This window comes from Perca flavescens, chromosome 23, assembly GCF_004354835.1.
Source record: "Perca flavescens isolate YP-PL-M2 chromosome 23, PFLA_1.0, whole genome shotgun sequence".
In the NCBI taxonomy this organism is placed as follows: domain Eukaryota; kingdom Metazoa; phylum Chordata; class Actinopteri; order Perciformes; family Percidae; genus Perca; species Perca flavescens.
The window spans coordinates 17,577,347-17,601,899 of record NC_041353.1 but is presented as its reverse complement, the minus strand read 5'-3'; the positions used below and the strand labels follow the sequence as shown (position 1 = coordinate 17,601,899).

Sequence of the window (24,553 nt, the reverse complement as noted above, 5' to 3'; positions counted from 1 at the left end):
TCAAAAGTAACCAAATGTTGAGTTTCCAACCGACAATCCATCTAGTGCCCCCACCCCAGCACACAATCACCTGAAATTGATAGGAATGCCTGGTTGTTTTATTGGTTTTTACACCTTTCTGGACTGTTTCTGGTTTACCTAACTCTTCTTGTATTGTTTTACTGCAGTGTTAAATCCTCTCCATCTGCTATCGACACTTTTTAAATGAGCAGACCTTGAGCTGCAGTGAATACACTGTACTGCCAGCTGCAGTTCTGCAGCATTTGCAAACGTGCCACATTAGATTTAGTTTGTAGTATTCTTCTGGCTTTAAGTTTCTTACTTGTGCAAGTAAGAGAAGCGATACATACTGTGTAAGCAAAAAATTCAGATTCCTTTCAGGCTCCAGTTTGGATGTTGCAGAAGTGCTGATGTTCAACGGAAACAAATCTGTGTAGCAGCAGTAGCGGAATCTGGTTTTGAAATGATCCTGTGTGGTTTGCTTTATGAGACCTTAAGGTTAAGTTCCCAGCTTGTTACACATCAGTAGTGATGCTGATGAGGGTCCATTAGGATCCAGATGTCTTGGCAGGAATTCTCAGAGCAGCCTTACCCTGATGATTGAGCCAAGATGAAAACTTTAGTGCTGAAAGTAATGTGTGTTACCCTTGTAGAGAGAGAGCTGAATGTCTTACGTTTTAAAATGCAATTAAATATGGCCAAGGAAGGTTTCACAATATCTAAAGCAGGAGTCGTATAGATAGAAGACTGATTTAGATTAACCTTGGGTTTGCCTTTTTATGATTGAATGCACACGTGGCCTCTAAATCTGAAATAACAGACGCAACGGTTGCACTTCACAAATCACCGCTCTGTTCCTCAGAGATTAGCGACTGTTCGCAATGATGGCGTATCAAAGACACAAAATCCCCCGCAGGGGGCCGCCAGTGCCTGTCACCAGCTGCAAAAAAAAAAAAAAAAGTGATCACAGACGTCCAAACCTCAGAGGGAAAATTATGTGATCTCGGAAAGCAAAACGATTCATTACCTTTCCCCCTCATTTTGCAAAACAAACTTACAGAGGTGATAACGCGAACCGATGATAACAAGCCCGCTGAGGCTACATAAAAACAACAATATTCTAATTGGGAAGCAGTGATTAAAGCTGAATATATATTTCAAAAAAAAAAATCCAACTGGACTGTAGGCTCTTCATTAGGAGTATGTTTCCAAATGAGTATTTGCTTTTGGAGGGGAGGCTGGCTCATTTGCAGAGAGAGAGTTTGTCTTGCCTCATTGATTTAGCAGTTGTCTGAGATTTCCCTCGCCAGAAAGTAGGGGAAAAAAAACACTAAATCGCAAAACAAACTGCAGCACTGGCATGAGACAAACCCCCTGTCAGAGCTGGCAAAGCCAAATTCGTTCCTGATTAGTGGGAGTCTGTCACACATCACATGCAAACAGGTTGCGCTCGCTTTCATATTTACACAGGAAAAACATACACAGACTCCATATGAAGTCCCAGATAGCCAGGTCGAGAGAGAAAATGTAAAATTTAATGTAACGACACTAATTAGACAGGAGAAAAAACACCACACTCTGCGTCTTTGAAGGTCCAATTACACACCCACAAACACGCACCGGTGCACACACACACACACACACACACAGGAGTCAGTGTTTCATCTGCTTCCAGGGAGGTGCATCCTGGAGATTTGGAAATCGATAGGCAAAAAAAAAAAGTCTCCGGCGGGGCACGGCGGGGAGTTGTGCAGTGTCATTAAAATCAGTTTATATTTTCTCGTCAATAACTCATCAGGAATCTCATCAAGAATGTTGCCATGCCGCCGCGGGAGAAAAACAACCCCAACTGAAAATGGAGATATTTGAGAAGGGGAAGATGATGTTGTTATTTACACTCAGTCCACCTCAGGGGCCCGTTTCGGGAAGGAGGTTTAACAAACTCTCTAACCCTGATCTCTGAGTTGATTTACTCTGAGTTGATTTACACTGATATGGGGAAACTCTGAGTTTTCGGTTCCAGAACAGCTGATTTGAGTTGGTTCAATCAACTCGGAGTAGGTTCACTCAGGGTTACGCGCGTGCACCACCACTATGAAAAGGCAGCATGAATGGAGCCATGATACTACGATTCACCATGGTAACAACCACAAACAAACTGGTCGGCGGAAATACTCATGTGCACATACGGCGAATTTGGACATGTATTTCGTCAAAAAAGCAACACAGCAGCTGCTGCAAAAGAGAGAGAATTTGCGTGGGAGAAAATTGCTGCTAGAGTTGTTTATTAACCAATAAATATTTTTGTTGCGTCTCTTTTCGGTGTTGTAATTTGTAGACGTCCCTAAGCACTCTTACTGCCTGGTAGCAGCGGAGAGCAGAAGCTAACAGGCAAGTGTTATTTACATAAACTTCTGGTGTACTTAAAAAACTTTCCAATCCATCGTTTTATGAGTGCATAACCTATTTGTACTAGTGTAGTAGTTTGGTATCATTTCGGGCATTATTAGTGGGGTCATTTACGAGATACAAACATGGATCCATTAGCCCCTGTGCTAAGCTATTCAGCTGATAACGCTAACTCTCCCAATGTTCAACCCAGGTGAAAAAAAGCTTCTGGGGGGTTGTTTGGCTCGAGGTCATGGTGTAAAAGACCCTAGGGTGAAATTACTCCGAACCATCACTTTAACAAACTCAGTTTTCACTAAACCTGCTTTCTGAAACGGGCCCCTCAGGTACTGCAGAATGCTGGAATAATCTAAATCTCCCCCGATTTTTGTGTGTGTGTGTAAGACTTCAAGGGAAAAGAGAGCCAGTGCGGGATTGTCTCATCTTTTTTTTTTTTTTTTCTCTCAAACGACGCCCTTTAGAAATACTCATTTTCACACATCTCAGAAGTCTAGAAATGGTTTCAAAATGGACAAACAAGCGGATAACGAGGCAGAGAAATGACAAATATGCTTTTCGGTGTGATAAATCTGACACATTTGGTGTACCCGTACCTTTATCAGACTTTTCCTTCTCCTCTGAGATCTCCCACTGTGTGTCCTTTGATGAGGGCTTGGGCTGACAGATGCGGCACCTGAAATATCAGCGTAACCTTGCTTTACAATCATCAAACCGTCAGCGCTGCTGTGACATTCAAGGTTTTAACTAGCTTGGATGACTCATTAGGAGGGAATACATTCAGTCCAGCTTAAAAAGACTTGTATTGTGTTTAGCTATTTAAATATTAGTAGTTTTTTGTGTCAAAATGCTCAAAGAAGTCTACATCCAGAGAAGCCTTTTGTGGTATCATCATGTCTCTTTTAATGGTTAAATAAGTTGTCAGGAAACATGGTATTTTACAGATTAATGGTTTTCAGCACCTTTCAGTCCCCATAACAAATGCAAACAATCTCAAAAACCAAAGCATTAGACAAATGCTTGGTAAAGAGTGAATGGGCTCTTAGTCCACAATATATCAGATGGGCTTACTGACAAAGTATCCCATTTAAGCTCTGGCAGGTGCACTGCTACTATTGAAGTGCATCAGATAAGTTAGCACATTGTGAAAAAGTGCCAGAAAGCTGTAGCAATGGATATCTCTGATGCTTTATTTACCCAGATCGACACTGCAGCTTATCCCTTGGGTCCCCCTTGTTGTTCTCAGCGGGGAGGAAAGAGATGCTGCCTTCGTAATAGTTGTGACTCAGAAAGGTTTTTACCCCTGGAAGAAAACCGTAGGGACCACAGAATGCCATGTTAATATGTTTTACTTGTTGTGTTTGATTTAACTTCAATTATACCTAACAAGACAATAAAAAGTAAAACTCCTAAAGTGACACATCTGCAAAACTAATTTGACTACTATTGTCTTTTTTTTTTTTTTTTTTTTATTCTAGTTGTGATTCTCTAGAGGCTGTTGTAGGTTTAACTGGGTAAAAAAAAGTTTGGTGATAATGCTCTAGTAAAAGTAAGTGTGTGTGTGTGTGTGTGTGTGTGTGTGTGTTTTAAAAGCTGTGTTGCGTTTGGTGGCCCTGGGGCCTCATTTACAAACCACGTGTGCACAAGCAGATGGATTTAGAATAGGTGAGATTTATAATTAAGCATTGTGTAAAGGTTTATGTTCTTCTTACACACACATTCAGAACATGCTTCAAATAATTATTGTCATCTGTGCAGTTGGCCCCAGTTTAATTTAGCTCAGTTTCATAACTTAAATCATAAGGCTGATGTCTTTGTTAAAGCATGTTACCGTACAATGTGTGCAAGTCTTTATGTGCAGCCGCAGTGGGAAGAGGTGTTAGTGAGTCCCACTTCTGAGCTACACAAATGCTCGCACTAAATCCACAAGTCTAAGAATGTGTGTTAGATTTTTATCTTTAATCCTTCTAAGTCTGGACCCGGAGCAGGACCAGTTGAACCGTAACCAGGTTACGTCACATTAAAATAAGCAGGTGTGAAGTCAGTTATCTCATAGGTCAGTGAGCCAAGGGTTAAAAAAAAAAAAAAAAAAAAAAAAAAGGTTAAAGTGTGTAGGTAGGCTTAGCCTGAAGAGTCATTCAAGTTAAGAAAATGATGGTCCTCATACCTGACAGGTCATATCTAGCAGGACCCAGCCATCTCTTCCTCTCGCTGTCTGTCAGTATATCACCGTAGAAACCATAGCCAAGCAATGAGACTGAGTATCTAAGAAAGATGTCATTGTGGTGAACTGAACACACGTCCATCGGCTGGGAATCACCTGTTAAGAAACACCCAGTAGAGTTGTAAAAAGCAACTCCCTGCTTTGTTACCACAACAAACACATGGACATGAAACTGAAACCAGTTGCTGTAATAACCACTGGTTGTTTGTAGCTTCCTACACAACACTTGTAGCATCTCAGAAAATTGAAACGGCATGCCACCCTGACACACTGCATGCCGTAAGTCTTATGAGTCTTTCAGTTACTTACTCACCCACAATGATGTGTAAAGCAGAAGTAACTGGATCGTTGGTTCCCACTGTGGCAAAGCAGATACAATCAGTGGACCCTGTTAGATAAGAGACACACCGGTCGATGGTCAGCCATTATAGCACCGGTGTAGACATGTTAAAGAAACTGTGATGTGAAAAATGCCTTTTAACTTAAGAATTAACTTGCACATACAGTACACTGTTTTCACTAAAAGTAAATACAAAAATATTTTTTTCATAGTAAACCTCCACCATTTAAAGCCAATATGTGTAGAAATTTTCGTTTCTGACTTTGGTGTCTCTGTGTTAGTAATTAAAAGGTTCTGATTGTGTGAGTTTTCCAAAAATAACAACTTGTGCCAACAGAAAAACGATCACATACCTGGTACATAACACTTCCTGGAAAACTTGTTTGGCAAATACCTACTGGCATACTGGGAGGCATACATATAAAAGACTCTACAGTAATGCTAATATCAGCATGCTAACATGCACACAATGACGCTCAATGGTGTTTTCTGTCCCCAACTGCTCCTTCCAGGCAGCACTGTGACCGCTGCCTTCAAGGCACCTAACCCTAATCTTAACCCTAACCCTAATCTTAACCATAACCAGTGCGTCCCAACGATGCCTTCCAGGCAGCGCTGCCTTAAGTTTGATCATAAACCAAAGAATTGGACAAACCAAATACGTGGTCTGACGATTATCAGGTCAATAGTCAATAGGTCACTGCAAACCACAAATGTGAATCTCTTGGTGGGGCTAAAGGTAAAGTCAGGGGATCACCAAAGTTTTCACGATACATTGTGTAGGAAACCATGAATGTCTGTGCAAAATGTTTACCAATCCATCTAGTAAATTTGCAGGATAAGTAAGATTTCCCATTTTTATAAAAAAAATAGTGTAGTTTCCTTATTTCATTATTTGCATGCACCAGTTCTGGTCTGGCCGGTTACCTAACCCAGTTTGTTGTTGCAGGGGTGTGTCAGCCATCATGCAGACAGGAATTGAATCAGACGCTTGATTCAATTTAATCTTAGTGAAATGACTGTATAAACTTAAAAATAACAGAGTGGAGTTTGGTTAGACCAACCAAGGAAATTTGCACATGCCTTCTGATACAATATCCCATTGATATTATGATGTTTTTGAGATGTGCTTTCTATTACTGGACTCTACAATGTGTCTTAAAAGATGTTGCTATCTACAGTAATAAGACGAGACTGCACAGGCCATAAAAGATGTGGTCCTTGGTAGAGTAACATGACTTTCAAAGCAACCAAGTACGAAGAATTCAGTTGAATGATTTTATTAGGCGGAAGTAAGGAGACGTTTCAGTCATAAAGTGAACTAATAGGATAGCTCCAAGCCCGGGACTATTATCCGCTCTCTTCAGCCAACAAATGAGGGATAAGAGGCATCCCCTGCCTAAGAGAACTGTTGAGTTGATATTAAATATTTCAACTCGAGAGGTATAAAGGCTCTATCTCTCTTTCTGCACCACATGGTGTAATTTCAGACCTATCTGCCCTACTTTGATCATCTTCAAGTGGTGAAATGGACCTACTGATAAAAGACCGAGAGAGTGAGTGAGGGAGAAAAGAGTGAGATCTAACTAGTGATGTTTTGAGCTGGCTCACAGAAGCGTGACAGAGGAATCAGGCTCGTCATTCGGCAGTGGACACACAGATGAGTATGAAGATGATCAATCTCTCTAGCTTTCTCCTGCGCTTTCTATGAATATCACTTATCTGGCCTTTGATTCTTCCCCTCCAAGCTTTATAATCACATCCGAACACTTTCCTATTGCTTCTGACAGCGCTGCGCTCTCTTCTATTTTGCTGAGCGTAAAAAAAACCTGTGACATATGCTATTTGACTCTTCTAAAGCTACCCAGTAAAAGCCAACTGACTTTAAAATGGATTTAAGTGGCGCACACAGATGTTCAATGATGTTCAGTCCTCAGATGTTCAATGTTTTATTCCTCTTACTTTACTCAACCGCAGTAGCCTGTTGGCATATTCAGAGGAGAGAGCATAAACTGTCAAAAGGCATATCCTCAGTGGAGAAGCTCCAGTTTTTATCTGCATCTTCCCCAAAACTGTCTCGCCAGTAAGATCATCTTTGCAGTGAAATCATCTTCATCTCAGGGACAACAATGGAGTCTAGATGCTTTTTGGTGCTGCCCCAAAAATGATATTTTTGCTATTTGAATCCTCAGTACATGAATATATTTATAACTGCACTTGTGACTGTGTTTTATAATGACAGCAGTGAACCCTTTCGAACTAGACAAGTGGGCCTTTGAAGGACATATCATTTTTGTTCTTTTATTAAAATAACCTACGTTCAATGGCCCTCATTTATCAACCTAACGTAGAAACCAGCGCAGATATGAGCGCAGAAATCCTCTTACGACAGGCTTCACGTGTGATTTATGAAACGTTCGTAGCACACCAATCAGAGCGTAAGAATGGTCGTACATTGATAAATGCAGCGGCTGGAAACGATCGTAATTTAAATATCACGCCCCAATATATTCTCGGGTTTTGAGGCCTCGCCCCTACAATTTACGACATGGCGATACGTAATCCGGCTGAGAAGCGGCACTTTTCAGAGGTGGAGATTGAAACCCTGATATCTCTGGTTCATTTGCACTAACGTGTGTACTATTTGGCAGCCTGAAAACTGGTATTAAAGGCTGTAGAAAGAATGCGGAATGGAAAGAGATCACTGATGCGGTCAACAGTGTTGCCGTAGTAAATTGGACTCCAGCAGAAGTTTAGCCTATTCAATTTATACATCCTTGACGCATTTTCTATAGTCCTAATAGTAATATACAGGCTTATTGCAATATCTTAGGCCTACATGGTGTACCTATATTTAAATAAACACACGGTAGCGGAGTTTTTTATTTTACTCGTGTTTTTTTTCATGAGTCAGAACGAGACAACAGCTGAGGGAGAGCACGTGTCCTCCACCCCCCCGTGCTGGACCACCACCACGACCCTGTCTCCTGACAGCAGAGGGGCTGGGAAAACAAGCCGAAATAAATCGTTCACGACAAAGAAATGAAAACCTGAATAATAAATAAAAATGTTGTGCATCGTCATGTTTCCTGTAGCCTATGAATATCATTGCCAAACATAACACTATAGGCTACCTTTTTAAAAGCAAGGAATAATCATATCCTGTCTCCTTCAGTTGGTGGCTGTTCTGGACACTGCTCTCTGGGCATCGGGTCATCTGGCTCCATCGCTACATTTATGGCACCCAGTTTCCCTGCGAGATGTTGTGCAGGACCCCACAGGCTAAAACAATGTTGCAGACTTTTTCTGCCGTGTATAGGGTCCCCCCCCCCACTGATGCGAGCCATCTGCCCTTAAACAATCCGATGGAGCGCTCCACCGAGGCATGTTAGCGCTATTGTTCCGGCTCATAGAGGTCTACTAAAAGAGCCAGATCTGCCATTGCTGATAAGTGATCAACTGATGACTTCTCCTTCTCCTGTTAAATTGATTATATGCTGCACTGCAAGGCCACTCTGACTCAGAAACTTACGTACACGAGTTCAGACCAGACGTGAGATTTGATCGCAACCTACGCTCACGTCCAAATTGATAAATGCCGAGCTTTGCGTAGGAATCGGCGTGGGCCCGTCGAACGCCTGTTTTAGGTCGTACGCACGTTTCATGAAAGAGGGCCAATGTGTCTGGGTTAACTGACCTTTTCTTTTCAGACCATACTAGCTAAAATCAGTAGTACAGAAACATGTCATGAGAAAAGTCAGTATTTGTGGATATGAACGCTCATGCGTTCATGGCTCTTAATTTGAACCTTGGCATAGAAGACTTTATCTTACTGACGCATTAATATAACTTTCACAGCGATATTTTTATATTGATAAAATCATAAACCACACCTAGGTGACAAAAATACTCTCATGATGGCGTAGAACCACATATCTACGAAGCATTTAAGTTTACGGTCGCATCGCACACAATGGCATTTGTAGCAAAAGCTCAATGCCTGCTATTGTTCTTTTTTCATCAAAAGTGTATGTGCCAAGATGTTTGAGACATTTTACATTATTGCCAATATTTGAGACATTACTGGCACTTAAAAAAAAAAAAAAAAAATTCTAAACTGTTTCACAATCAAGGGAGGTGAATGATTGTTGGCATTTTATGCCTTGTATTAGAAAGTCGACAGTAGAAAGATGTGAGAATAGGGAAAGGGAGGGAATGACACCCAGCAAGTGAGTGACTGAGTAGAGAAGAAACTCATGTTTTTTTTTTTTCTTAAGCTACTGCTCAACATGCCTGTGCTTATTCAATGCTCTTGAAGGGGTGGCAAAAACCTGCTTTGAGTTTACAAGCACTGATGAGAGGTTGGCCTTGGCCATTTGATGGTTTATTTGTAAGCAAACCAAAGCACCTTTTAATTCTACAATCAGTCCTGCATTAAATGGCATACCAATGCCATTTAAAAACCTCTTTCGAACAACTCCGCTATCATCCCTGCCGCCCTGAGTTTTCACTGTTTTTGCACTGTTTCTATCCTCATGAAAAGTACAGTGATTTCAAAATGTCACACAGCACGTTTCCATTTATGGCGCTGGGAATGACTGACCCTCCGCAGGCCCCTGATGGGACCCCATGCCCTGTTCCCATAGAGATTCTCTTATGTAACTCAGCAACCCCAGGGCTGTGGTTCTTAAATATTGAAATCAATAACATTAGTAATAATAATAACACGTTAGTGGGATTTTTATACAGGTGCGACCATTTAAGCCTTTTTGAAACTCTAGCAACTCTTCTGCACAATTCTACACAGAAAAAAACTTGACAGTTATCATGCAACACTTATCTTGACGAAACACAATCTATTAAAGTATCTAAGAGTATACAGTGTCAGAGGGATGCATTAAATATACAGTAAATGTACAAATTGTGACTGCAAGACTTTTTTTCCTTTTTAATTTACTCAATGATTGAGAGTAATTTCCCACTTTTCACAACTGTGAGACCTCCTAACTCGTTATCATACCGCATGTGTACGTGCAGATGAGAGTGAGGAAGAGTTTTTCCATTTGAAAAAAAATATGTCATGTCAGCATTACATTATGTTCTACAAAGGCTAATGGTGAAAGAAGTGGTGTCTTTTCTTTCCTTTTTAATAAATTTGTAATTCATATTGAGTGCATTTTCTTGTCTTTTTCTAACTATTGTGTGACTTGGATACATTCATATCAAGGTGTTTGCAGCCATAGGAGCACAGAAATGCTAAATAACTTGAAGGAGTTGCTAAAGTTTTCATGTAAACAATTCCAGTTTTCATTTTTTAGCCTTTACTGAGATGCAATTTAACTTTGGTGTTACACTAATTTCACGAAAAGCTTGAAAAATTTGTTTTTATGCTAACCGATGAGAAGATTGGTACCACTCAAATTTGTCAGTTAAATATAAGGCTACAGCAGCCTGTTAACATAAAGTAGGTTAGCTTAGCTAACTTTAGCTAAGTTAGCACGTCAAATCACATGTCATTTTTACGCTTTGACTTTTGTGTAGATTAAACCATTCCTTATGCACTGCGGTTTCCAAACCCTGTATATGGTTTTTATGTGATATAATGACCAAAACTCACCGGCAGGAATGATCCCTATGTGTAGAGAACACGGCACCAACTCAGCATCTGGTTGGTTCTGGTCCACTCTGTTGTCTGTTTGGGTCCGGGTGACCAACCCATGCAGGATCTCACTGAACATCCCATCTCCACCCACACACACCACCCTGGACAGACAAATATTAACAGTTTACACGAGTTGGACATGAGTTCTGTGACACATTTGAACATGATTGTTTAAGGTCATACAGGTAGCCTGGGTGAATGCCACATAAGGTGTTCAAACATGTGCATCTTTTTGCAATAAAGCACAGATTTATGATTAAAAACTACAACATAGCCAGAAAATCTTGACAATAATACCAGTGGGCAGCAGGAGTAAAAGTGAAAGCATTAAATAAATACGAATATCACACTGTGCCACCCAGCATTACACCTTTTTTAAGTCTATATCAAAACCTTACAGAAATAGACCAATAAATTATATGAACTGCAGAGTAAAAACATAATGGACCCTAACCCTGCTCTGCTGGACTAAATACCTGCTGGATAGACGCTGGAGATGACAGGGCACTCAGCAGGAAAGACAGTTCATGTTATTGATGCCCTTTATGTTCAGGTATGAGCTGCATTTTACCATTGCATTTTCTTGAGCTGCAGGATCATGTACAATTGCTAAAAAACAAACTTATGTGGCTTATTTGAGTGATGTGTAGATTTAGATTTATTGTACAGTTACTGTATTATAAGTGGTTCTTGAGAACAGAATCAGCTACATGCCTAAAAGTATAGTAAAATGGAGAAATTCACACATTCATAGTGACATTTGTTTTATTGCCTTTAGATCCAAACTGCTGCTTTTGCTACCTTTTGAATTGAATACTTAGCCTAAGCATTGAGTAAGCATACCAGGGTAAAAGTTTGTATTCCCATCTCTCTGTAGGGCACTTTTGTGTTGCTATAGAGACTGTCAATCCTCCACTACCCATTCAACTCATGGAGTACCACAGGGATCTGTCCGGGGTCCTTTACTATTCTCTGTCTACAAGCTAGCTTTAGGTCAAATATTTCAAAAGCATTTTATCTGTTTCCATTTTTAAGCAGATTGCTCTAAGATACTTCTCAGATACTATTGACTGATATCTTGCAACTGCGTGCACTACAGGTCTATCTTATACACTGTAAAAACTAGCCATCTCAGAAATTCCTTCAGTTAAACTCCAATAAATCTGAAGGTATTATTATTATTATTATTATTATTATTACAGGTTCAGACTGTATATGCCTACACTTAGGTTCCTTTTTCCTATAGTGCCATTCTTCCAATTAAAATGTTAATTGGCCCACCCTTGAATATGAGGTTGAAGAAAAAAAATCCTGGAAGAATTAAAACAGCATCTCTTTGTTACATGTCTACTGATGTTTATCTGCCAACTGAAATCCTAATCTAAATAGATAAACACTGATCAAAAATCACGCTAGGTTACAAAAACTGGAAATGCAGGCCAACATGTGAGAACATCAGAACAATACTAGTTGAGTGTAAAAACACAGGGCTTTGTCTCAGTCATTAAAATCTGACACAACACAGATTACAGCACAAAAGGGCCCCATAAACTCCGAAAATGTGATAATTGATACACAGCTAATGGGCGAGTCTCTCAAAAGGCATTGTTACAATATGAACAGACAAAAGTCAACTTCATATCACAGAGAAGAACCAGTGTTTAATGCCTAAAAGCAGCAGCTACCGAGCATGAGTAACTCACCCGTCATATTTATCTAGATTGGCCTCCGTCTTCAAGTGGTCCCTGGCATGATTGGCTCGCTCTGTAACTATGGAAACAAATCAAATGGCAAGTGTTAGTACAACTATAATGAAAGGGAACATACAGACAAAATAACTTGAATCTTTGTGGCCTGATGAGCACAACAAGCATGCCGAGGGGAAAAAAAAGACAAGGAAAAATGCTGCATTTTTGAAGCATTCCCTGGAACCCGGTCATCATGCAGATTAATGTTCAGAAAAAGCAAAGGCATAGTGACACACAACAACCTAATTCAGCTATCGTATATTAGCCTGCAAAATGAGCCCTGTGCCAACAAAAACAATATTTTAACAGTAAATCTGTTTTCCAGGCATATAATAATAACACAAAATCAGCCCATCAATACCCCAGACTATGTGTAGCTGTAGCAAACACTTATGGAATAATAGATGTGTTTGGATACCCAAGCTTATCAACTATCACTGCCTCCATTAAGGTGGTGGCATGATTAATGGCACTATAAGCCAAATCATATCCTTGCAAGCCTCTTCGGTCCCTTCGAGAGGCCACAGTGGCAGTGGAGATCTATATGGCGGCCATCAAGACTCATTTTTTATTTAAATGTTAAGGGACGCCACTGATAGGGACCCACCAATCACGTCGGCTAAGATGCAGGCGCGGCGAAACAGTGGAGCCACCTTCTGCTCGTAAATACGCCTCCCGTGCCGCTTTCCTCCGTAGGGATTGATGTACACCAGAAGGCTCTTTGGTCGGTTGGCTGCAAAGTGAGCGAGGAGAATGAGAGAGTCATTAAAAAGACGGTTTACTTTTCTTTTCTTTTTTTCTTTTTTTTTAACAAATTTGTAACTGACAGCAGCTTGATGAAGTTTTCATTAACCAGAGACCTTTCTCAAAATGCTCAGTCAAACACGCCGCTCAAGAAATAAATGGTGTGTCTACGGACTATGGTAGGAGTGTGAAGCAATTCAGAGGTGCTGCATCATTCGGTGATAAACCCACAAAGCGCTGCAATGGAGAATACTAAATGGCTTGTTGATGGCTGTTGTCGAAAACTGCATTTAGGACAACAAACTGAGATACAGCAGCTGCTCCAATTGAAAATGAATGGATTGGGATCAAGAGTTAAATGAGCACAAAGAAATACAGGGTGCAATATTGTTTGGCAATAAGACAAAAGTTCCATTAGATTACATAAATGGATTGTCAATGGGTGATGTAAAGGTGTACTGTGGAGCAGAATAACCCTATTGAACACACTAAGGTTTCATCTTCACAGAATGCAGTTAATCTTTGTTGAATTGGTTCATCTTGCCAGACAAAATGGGGCCAACTAGACCATTTCAAAGGGGTTAAACCCATCTTAGTCTAATTTTCACATGCTAGTTATACACTACATCCTGTAGAACTGAATCGTGTAATGTCTTTTAAGTGTAAAGCGCTGTACTTTGCACTCAACTAGGTCAAACATGTAAAAAGCTCAATATGTTGTTACTGATATGTTTCTGGTCATGTAATATGTAAATTCATCATTGAAAACAATATTAAATTCCTTACATCTTCAGGTTGAACTTTTTTTTTTCTTCCCAAATAAAAAATGTGATTGATGATTTGCTGTTATGTACATTTTCAGTCCAGAGTTATATTTTGTTATTAAAAAGCATGTTAACATATAGGAGACAGTTATGCGGATTCTTTGGAGCACATCTGGACAGTAAGATGGATGCAAACAATAATACGGACATCCTCTTCATGCCAGCCAAAGATATTTTTAGTACACCTCTTTTTATGTTTGTAAAACCACCATTTATGTATTTTGTCAGACTGCTGTTGCTGGCTTCATTCTGTATGTCTATGCCTGTGAGGTACTGTCTAGAAGAGAAACGCAGGAGGGCAAACTATATTGTAGGTTTGCCTCTGGGCTCTCCTGAGGGCATCAATACCACTAAAAAGAATGAAATGTTATTTTTTTATAGGCAATAATGCACACTTTCTTTACAGTCTGGTTGAGGAGTAGAAGAGCCCATTTCACAATAAGTCTTGACTTGAAAGCTTAAATGATCTACCGTTTGGTCTGAAACAGAAAATATGAACCGAATATGCACTGTGGAACAATAACCTAATCTTTATTATTACAGTGTCTTGGTCTTTGTGATATTGGTCTGTATACTGTTCATTTATGTAATTTCCCCTTTGTTTACCTCAAACACTATTGATATAGCCCACAATAAAAGCATCCTTTTCCGGTTTCAGAGGTCTTCCTTGGGTGCTACAGTAACTTACGTTAGTTACGGTATGGTGGTGTCCCAATGAAGTCGTCCCTAAACCACTCAGAAAAAGATTGTATTGCATATCCCTTGCGCACATCGCTGACAGCTATTGAAATAGCTTGAGATAAAAAGCCTGATCCTCCCAGAATACTTGTCTCCATGCAGAATAAACTGTACAGCACAACATATTACAGTCCAATCGTAGCCTGAAGAACAACAGGTAGCCATCTCTAAATAAAATTAATGAAGTAGGACCACACATTGCTAAAATCAATTAGCTTTGCCTAAACTGCTACTTTCACGTGACCAATGCGCTACTGAATACTTTTTTCCTACAGTTACATTTGCCCTTTGTCTCTGTGTAGTGCAGCTTAATGACATCTGTACTCCACTTTCTATTTGTCCTAGTACTCACCAAGCCAGATTCCCAATACATGGCACTTTTATGGATCCTAGTCAATAAAGTGATCAAAGTACATTACCAAGTCTTTTAGAGAACATCATTAAACGGTTACATACTGAGTAATGACAGTTGCTCATTGATAACATGGATCCACTGCTCGCAGAGTCCCTGATTGGCAGAGTGGAAAGTTACATCACCACACCGCCACTGGTGCTGCCTTGTTCTTCTAATGTAAGAAACTGTAGAAGAACAAAACAGAAGGAAGGGACAGAATGTGAGAAAAAGAATAATATGATTATTTAACACTATTTGTCATAGGCGTACTCACTGGTAATGGCTCACATTTTTACATTCCACAAAGACATTTTGAGGTCTAGTCTGCTTCTGCTGATAAACACACACTGTTTGCACTGTCAACCTTTCTGTTCCACTCTAACCACTTACCATTACAAACCAACACCTCATAATTCTTAGAAGAACAAGAATGGAAAAAGAGTATAAATAGAGGCAAGATGCTATCACTAAAACAAAAGAATTGCTGATATGATTTCTAAAGATAACACCGATTGTGCTAAATAAAGCCTTAACTTCATGGATATTATTTACGGTGAAACACCCATCATTGTTTGTTACTTATACTGTAATTTGGAGAGTATTTCTGGGCACTAGGGCTGGTCTTTCTACGTATCATACTTTGTCCGTTCAGCCATTTTGCACAGACTACATTCAGTGCTACCTGGCTTTGCTATGGTGCAGACTTGGCCTGGCTTTATCCTTACCAGCCAGGTCAATCAGTTTGTAATAAATGAGTGCATGTGAGAAATGAAGTAGTCCGTGAAGTAAAACAGGGCTCTGCTGATAGTCAGACAAAAAAACTCAAGATGGAGTCCCATAATATCCTGCCAGGAACATTACTGAAATATTTACACGAAGGAGCAAAAAATCACTTGCTAAGCACTTTGACAGCAGATTCACTCACTTAGCATTTCAAAGTCAAATTATCACTCTAAGCATTCTTTTTATCAGATAGAAAAGTTAACTTTTCAGGCAAGTCCAAATCACTTACTCGTACTTGCAGGGGGTAGGCAACAAGACGTTTAGAGTGGGTGTGACATCATCCTTTAATAAGTTACATAATCGGGATGCAAGTGACGGGATGTGTCTTTGAAGCCAAGTTTCCACAGATCGTGGGAATGCAGTGGTGTCAGGCTCGACACACTCTAATGCCAGTAAAAGCTCACATTAGTGAGGTAATTTTTAACATTTGGCTGTGATAAATAATGTAAATCCGATCTTGTTTGGATATAATCTAATGGCTCAAAATTAAGCTTTAGCCCATAAGTCACTGGCTTGCTGCCATCTTAGACCCAGTCGGCTAAGCTGTGAGGGACTCTCTTGTTATTGCATTACTTTCATACTGTGGAGCTGTCTACAGGCTTATTTCCAGTGTCAGATCACTTGCGATTGGTGGAGCTGAACAGTCTTTTGGCACACTTACTCAAAATGTTACTGTGATTTGGCATTAACCTACTATAGTAAAATGAAAGTGACATCAGTGGTTTCAGGCAACTTTGTCAGAAGGAACAAAAGACACTATCTATTTCTCAAAGTGGCACCTCAGCTATTTAGTATTGGACTTCCATAAAGATGGAGGACTTGTGAGAGACGGAGTAAAAATGGATGAGATATCCTGTGTTTTAGTTCCTTAAATGGATCAACCCCTAAAATGATGGATCCTACACTTGCTATAATGCAACTTGTCATTTTCTCAGATTTTACAAAACTCCTCCAGAGCCACAAAATAAATTACACAACTGTGTTCAGATGCCGAGTAGTACTCCCCATGACAAGCAAATTGACTTTGAGGGGTAAAATCAGTGGAATGTCCCTTTTTAGTGTGTATATCAGTATAGGTTCAATACCTGTGAATGCATGGGGATACAGGTGGGAGTGCTGCTTTGCTTTTTTCTGACTCTTCATGGTCTCTTTGCTGTCTTGGTCATCATCTTTGGTCTTGCAGACTGCCACTATTTCACACACCTGAACAGCATGGCTGTGTGCTGGAGAGACAAATAAATAAATAAATTTTTTACTCATACAGCATCATGGTTAGGCCGGTTACACACTGCCTGCGTGGCGATTCTGTTGCGTGTCAGCTGCGTGGATTTTTCTATGTCTTTACACACCAGAAACGTGTCTGACACGGTGCTGCTGCTGCTAGCCTTGTCTGGACACATGTATGTTTCCCATTGATAAAATGAAATACCATGTTAAACATAAATATATACTGATTTGATTACAGCAAAGACCACGTTGGCAGTATTGACGGCAAAATAGGCTACAGAATATTTCGTTCTGTATTGACAGGTGCAATATTAGAAAACCAATTTTTTTTTATTACATTTATATCTGCATTTATCAAAACCTAGAGACTTTCCAACATCAACATGTCATTTATTAATATGTATTCGTGTCTAAATGACATATACACATCTTTTCCAATTCTATTTTGCCTGGAAACTCTTCCAACATGCTTGCGTGTCGCGTGAAAAATAGGCGTCGGTTCTATTTCTAGCAGGCACGCGTTTTCGGTGCGCGCCTGAGACGCGTGTCTCACACAGGCAGTGTGTAAGCTCTAACCTGTTAACATGGGAGCCGAAATATAAACTGACACGCCACGCAGCTGACACGCTCGCGCATCGCATCTAGCGTGTAACCGGCCTTATTGTGTAATTCAGTTAATACATTCTCACATGTACACACGCACTGTGACAAGTCAAAGCAATTGTGGAAGTGCAAATTGCCAAATATCATTCATAACTTTTAAGATCATTAAAGCTGCAATAATCAATGTTTTTTAATAACAATGGATCACACGATAATGTGTAATGAGAAAGGGGTTGCTCATAGAGACAAACAAAGAATTATCACCCAACTCTGCAGGTCCCCTCAGCTCTACAGCGATCTTTTCAGATCATTGTTTTGGTTTTATGGCCGACAACTTTTACTGTTTATTGTTTTGGTTCGGTCTCACCGAACTCATCAGCCTCATTTTCAGATGTAGCAGGCAGCTGTTTCAGTGAAAAGGCTCTGATAAACCCACTATACGCTTCCTGCCCAGCACCAAATGGTACACAGACAAAGTTAACCGACAAGCTGATTAAGTTGAATATTTAGCAGCTAAAGTGCCAGATATTCCCCTTAGGAGTTGGTGGAGAAAATGGAGATAAAAGTAGAGTGAATTTTGGATTTAATTCATCAAATGAATGCTACTAATGCTCTGTATCTGCTGAATGTGTAAACAGGCAACTGTTTGCTAACAAGAAATTAGCTTTTCATTCATATTACAAACTGTAAAATGAATGGGAAGAATAACAGCCATTTCCCAAGAGAGATGGTGAGTGTGTGGGAAGGAACTGCATCTTCTTTTTCTTTTTTCCCACGGGAATGGAATTAAGGCTGCTAGTTTAAAATGACTTTGGGATGAAAGACTGTGTTTGAATGGTTTGTTCATTAGCAGAATTTGTCAAGTATGGTTTGATCTGGTACCTCCTGGCAGTGAAGAGATGGGGTGGGTGAGTTGCCTTAAAGAGCTGCTAAGGGACATCAATATGATATGAATTCACTATAAAGGGAATAAATAAATAAAAAGGGAATTGTTGGGAAATTGTTCCTTTTCACATACATATTGGTAATTGAGGACAAGCTGGTTTTAGTATGAAACAAAGTGGCCAGGGGAAATCCAAATAAAGGCAATGAAATCATTAAAGAATTTCTTCAACACCCACGATATGGATGTTAAATAGGTACAACACAATGCTAGGAAGGTGATGCCTAAATATTTTATGCTAGCTCTCACAATATAACTTTCATTTGTGAACCGTTTCTTTATTTTAAATCCAGAAATCATGAAGCGTTCAAGCACAATAGATGGCTATGCTACTAAGGGAATAAATTCAAAAATGCACTTTTCTACTAGAAAATGACAATATCACTTGCAATGAGTTGAATTGACCTCTTCAACTGCGTCAGTAACAGGCATTCCAGTCTCTTCTACAAATATATTCAGCTGATGTGGTGAAATGGATGGGAGGGAGGCATGACATATCATTTCTCTCCTGGGAGTCGGAGGGAATAGGATTTCATTTCTCTCTCAAATAAAGATGATGCGCCATGCAGGCATGAATAACTTTATGACCATCGATATTCACACTTTGACAAATAGGAAGAGTTATGGCCATGTGGGTAATAGCTTTTTTTTCAGAAAAAAATAAGGAGTTTCATTCCAACTATTTGAAAAATGGCACCTAGTCTTCTGCCAAAGCTATTGTTGGTGTTGAATTAAAATATATAATAGATTACTAAAAGTTACAGCGACTTACACATTCCATCAGTTTTCTAAACTAATTATCCTACAGGGTCACAGGGGGCCCGACACTATCCCATCATTGGTCGGGTCGCCCATGTATTAGTACATACAATTCATATTTTGAGTTTTCGATTCACCTGACCTGCATGTCTAAAAAGATTAGTATGGAGTTACCAGGAGTCTAATAATATCTTCTCTTTTGGTAGAGGCTAACCATTTCCCCATATGCCATGGCCAAGCTAACACAACTTGTTACTAAAAACTATGCAAGCATTATATTTCTGTAATGAGTTACTAAGTGTCCTCTGAAAGTGGGGTAAAGTTCATCATGCATATAGATAGTTCAGATATAACTTAAATACAAGTTATAGAATGTGCAGATAATAATACACTTCATGTCCAACACAGTACATAAGCAATAATGCAGCCTTAAGTTTGTGTCCACCCCGGACACAAACTCTTTGAGCCACTCCCCTCTGGCAGGAGGCTGAGGTCCATCAGGACCAAAACCTCACGCCACATGAACAGCTTTTCCCCCTCTGCCACTAGCCTTATCAACAAGGCCCGGAAACCACCCTGACTCTCCACCTGGCTCTTCATGCCACTGTTCTCTCTCTGCTGTAATGCTCTTTGCTCTTTATTTTATTTTTTTATTTCTATCTTTATTTTTAATTTAATTTAATACATAATGTGTACATATACTTACATTGTTTATACCTATACTTATATTGTTTAATATTCCATTTAGAGAATATGTGCACCAACAACACCAAAACAAATTCCTTGTATGTGTTAAACGTATTTGGCAATAAAACCCATTCTGATTCTTCTAAGTCACTTTGCTGACTTTATGACTCCTGTCTTCATGTGCTAGTGTTACACCATGTTTTAGCATATTCACTACTGATTCACACTTGTGGCGATGATGGCTGCTGGTCAGAAACGTTATATAGGCTCGCCAAACTACTTTTACGGTTGTTTCTGTTGTGCCACATGTTAAACCGATAGTTTGACTTATCACAGAGATGTCCTGACAAAATAGACATGGTGTATTGAGGATGATGTTCTAACATGAAAAATAATTTCATGCAAGCGTATGCAGATAAGCAAAAGCAAATTATCTTTGGTAAAATGTTGCATGTTGATAATGACAACTACTGTATAGTTGGAATAAACTCAAGATTACAACAAACTGTGTTACATTTGAGATAATTCAACATGGAATCTTAAAACCAGATTTGTACCCGATTTGTGCCAAAATATTCAGTGGAATATATTATAATATCTTATCTCGTATTTTTCTCATTTACATGTTTGTTATCTTAAGCTCCCTGGCTTACGTTGAAATCTTAAAATTGTATGAAATCTTTTCTCTGTGTTAGCCTGGTGGGCAAATCAACTTCTGTCAAAGTCAAAAAGTGAACATTGATCATTGAGTCAGTACAAGCGGTATCTCTCTCTCTTAATCAGGCCGGTCTTTTTGAACAACTTGGTCAAATTAACCCCAGAAACAAGCACAAAGCCAACAATCCCAGTGAACTGTGTTAGGGAAGGAACTGGAAACGATAGCTGACATACCCATACTGCTCCAATAACCCTGCCACACAGACACACTTACAGAGGTATTGTCACGTACACGCTCAAGTACACAATAATCCCATCACACACACACACAAATTCCCTACTTTTTAGCTCAGTGCATTCCCTAAGCTACATGCTAAGCCCTCGGCCATACAAGGCAGATCCTCTCTGCTCTCCTCTGACATACTTTTCTTTGTGCTTGAAAAGAATCTTAGCACTGGCAGTCAGCCATTGTGTGCTGCCTATTCATACCACAGGGCTCTGTTACTGTACTGTGAACTGAAGGGGTCTGCTACCTGCAAAAAGACTTCTTTTCAGAAAACTGGGAGGGTTTCAAATGTGTGGAGCTAGCTCTACACTTGGAAGAAAGCATCTAAATGTTTGTTTTGTTGGTGATACCTAAGAGCCAATACTTGACTACTGCTTCAGCTATCAGTTACTCCAAATAAAAGATTAGGAGGTGACAATTAAGCGCAAGAGGACATTCCCTAACATCTTCAAGAGACAAACCACAAATAACGAGTCATGCACTGCAGGGCAAACGAGATATATAGCTCGAAATAAAAGTCAAATTTTAACTTTGTCACTTCAATATTCAAGGCATAATTGATAAAATGAGTGTTACCTGGAGCACGACGCTTTGTGTTTGTGTTACTGACTCATGATTCCAGGCACAGCCCACAGTAAACACTGCCTGGTAATCTTGATATCAGTGGGGTTTTTGATGAAAGTAGGCTGTACATCACTTACAAGATTTATGATTCCAACTGAAGTGATCTGAGAACCTTAAGCATGGCAAAAAAAAGTTTACTACCGTTTTGGACCAATAATTAGTACATTTCCTATCAATAACCACTTTAATATAACTGGAGTATTAGTTTACATACAAGCTTGTTACCTACAGATAATAATAGCTGGGCAAATACAGTATCACTTTAAAGGAATAGTTCAACATATTTACTTGATTGTCTGTAGCTAAAGCCAGCAGCTGTTTAACTTAGCATAAAAACTGGAAACGAGGGGAAACAACTAGTCTGTCCCTATTATTATTATTATTATTATTATTATTATTATTATAAAAAAAAAAACAGGAAGTCACTGCATCCGGCCAAGACATAGTCCCGCACATAAAAGCCCGTAAAAACGACAATCTGATTAAACAATAATGTTAAGTTTTAATTATGGAGCTTAATAGGTGCTGGTAGGTTAATGTTGTTAGTTTTGGACAGAACCAGGCTTGATGTTTCCCCATTTCAAGAAAACGAATAAGTGTATTTCACAAAACAACGACGATGACAACAACAACAACAACAACCTGTGAAGTTTTAGTTCAGACTTCCAGTTCCGCACATGAGAGGTTCTTGTTGACTGCCATGGAAAAAAATGTAAACTTCAAAGTGACAATCGCATGGGATGCGAACAAGGAGCAGCATACAGTAGAGAATGATTTCCTAACGCTGGCAGGTGCAACTATCAATGTGCAAGACAGCGAATGGAACTCAAATTCTGGCAAATGCAGTGCGTTGCTTTGCCCAGAGTGTGAATGTAATCCCCAACTCTGGCATTGTCAGTGCCTTTCTCTCCAGAGCCAGACACATCCAGGTCCTCAGGGCCCAGGGGGCTACTGGTTTCCATTCTAACCACATGAGATGGATTAACACATGTGATGCACACTGTTGTAATCTGTTAAAGGGCCAGGACCAGTTTGCCGATTTTTACACAATCTGTGAATTTGTATTTCTCATGATAGTATGCATCAATGGTACCAAACCTTTTTGGCTTGTGACTCTTTTTAAAATTACACTTGTCACAGGTTGCATATGTCTACAGGCTGTGACCAATTTGAAGGATTTATTATTCCCTTCTCAGAAGTCTATAGGTACAATTATACAGTAAATAACACTCTGTTCTATCATTCCAACTAAATGCTACACGCAGGATTTGGGAGAGCCTGCCTATGATAGAGAGCACTGGCTTTTGTAGTGGTTTAAGTATGTTATAATGAGAAGCACATAGGCGTAAAGTTTAAAATTAGTTTAAGTGGCCCTTTGACTACAGAGAGGGCTAAAAATCCAGCAGTACTCGACAAGGATGCACAACCACTGGTCTTGGCAATAATTGCATCATGTTACGATGGAACAAAGAGGAGCTTTCAGTTAATGTAATGGAGCTTAGGAGGTCAGTTAAATGCAACACAGCTTTTCCATTGAAATAACGTTTTCCCTTTTATATGCTGGTGTGACCAGGGGCCTCATTTATAAACGGTGCGTATGCACAAAAGAAGACGTACGCCGCTCTCTACGCAAGAATCGGTATTTATAAAAAGCAAACTTGACAGGAAAATGTGCGGTCCTCCACGGACATTCTGACCTAGGCGTACGCACAGAAATGGGTGAAAGGAGAAATGGCGATGGAGGAAACACGTGAAACTGTGTGAAACGGGAGACCATTGTGTAAAATAAATAAAAATATTGCCTCTCATTACAAAGATGATTAATTCCAAAAGCAATTCTTACAGTTAATAGGTTACACAAAGCTGTTTTATCGATCTGCAGTGAAAAACAAACAAAATAAAACAAGATACTATCGTAAATTCAAATGAGGATATATTTGCAAAAGGAAAACTCATATGTTCTGTAATTATGTATATTGGCATGTTAAGGAATTTATTCTCATAACTAATACGGTAAACAGGACCAATAATGTTTACACTGAGGCCATTTTCGATGCCTCCATCTGGCGGAGCACGCAGTTTTTTTTTTTTAATATGGTTGTCATATACAGTATCATAGTGTTTTATACAATGTTTATTTGTATGGCTTTAGTTTGTTTTATTTGTGTTTTAAATGTTTTTATTGTAAAGCATGTTTTAACCTTTTTTTTTTATTATTACACAATACTCATTTAGAATTAGATTAATTCCAACACCTGTAACTTTTTAGATAGAATCAAATGGATGGGTATAAAAAAGCCAAACCATGCCATCCCAATGCGTAACGACGCACAATGGCTGATTTCGCACTGTTGGAAGATGTGGCAAAGGATTCGGAGGGACCGAATCTTCATGGCAAACGAGGACGAGTGGCCTCAGAGCCAGTGTTGCAAAGAAATCGGTGACCCGTCAGAATGTGTTACTGTAGCGCCGTCTACCTGCCGTAAATCATTCTGTGACTTGGTGGGAAAAATCAGACCCGGGCAGATGCATTAATAAAAACTATATAAAAATAGCAATCTTTACACTGCAAGTGTAATTTGCTGTTACAGGTCATTTGTGATCATCATATGGAAAATTGGTTTCAGAAACATTTAAAAGTTACATATAGTCAATTTAAGTGTTTACTATATTTAGAATATTTTCACCACTTTACATGCCGTCAGACAACCCTTCAGACAAGGAACTGAAGCAGTTATATCCATCTATGCTCTCTTCAAAGCCACCATGCTCTTTTGTCAAAAACACAAATTTTACTTTGCAGGACACAGAGTTGCTAGCCTGGTTGACACCAGACCCTTCTCAGCTGTAACTCAGAGTGGGTCTGGGAAAGGTTCATTGACAGTTCATTTCCAAAGGGGCGTC

General features: G+C 39.5%; 1 protein-coding gene across 1 annotated transcript in view; it reads right to left on the bottom strand.

The window, feature by feature from the left end:
- Window positions 1-24,553, bottom strand: part of cerk (ceramide kinase) — a 42,540-nt gene that overhangs the window by 8,426 nt on the left and 9,561 nt on the right. Inside the window, exons 2-10 of the mRNA XM_028571340.1 lie at window positions 16,949-17,086; window positions 15,143-15,265; window positions 12,988-13,113; window positions 12,336-12,402; window positions 10,588-10,733; window positions 4,944-5,018; window positions 4,574-4,726; window positions 3,604-3,709; window positions 3,003-3,082 (exon numbers count right to left, since the gene is read on the bottom strand). Of these exons, the coding sequence (XP_028427141.1) occupies window positions 3,003-3,082; window positions 3,604-3,709; window positions 4,574-4,726; window positions 4,944-5,018; window positions 10,588-10,733; window positions 12,336-12,402; window positions 12,988-13,113; window positions 15,143-15,265; window positions 16,949-17,086 (1,014 nt within the window). The remainder of the gene's footprint in view (window positions 1-3,002; window positions 3,083-3,603; window positions 3,710-4,573; window positions 4,727-4,943; window positions 5,019-10,587; window positions 10,734-12,335; window positions 12,403-12,987; window positions 13,114-15,142; window positions 15,266-16,948; window positions 17,087-24,553) is intronic.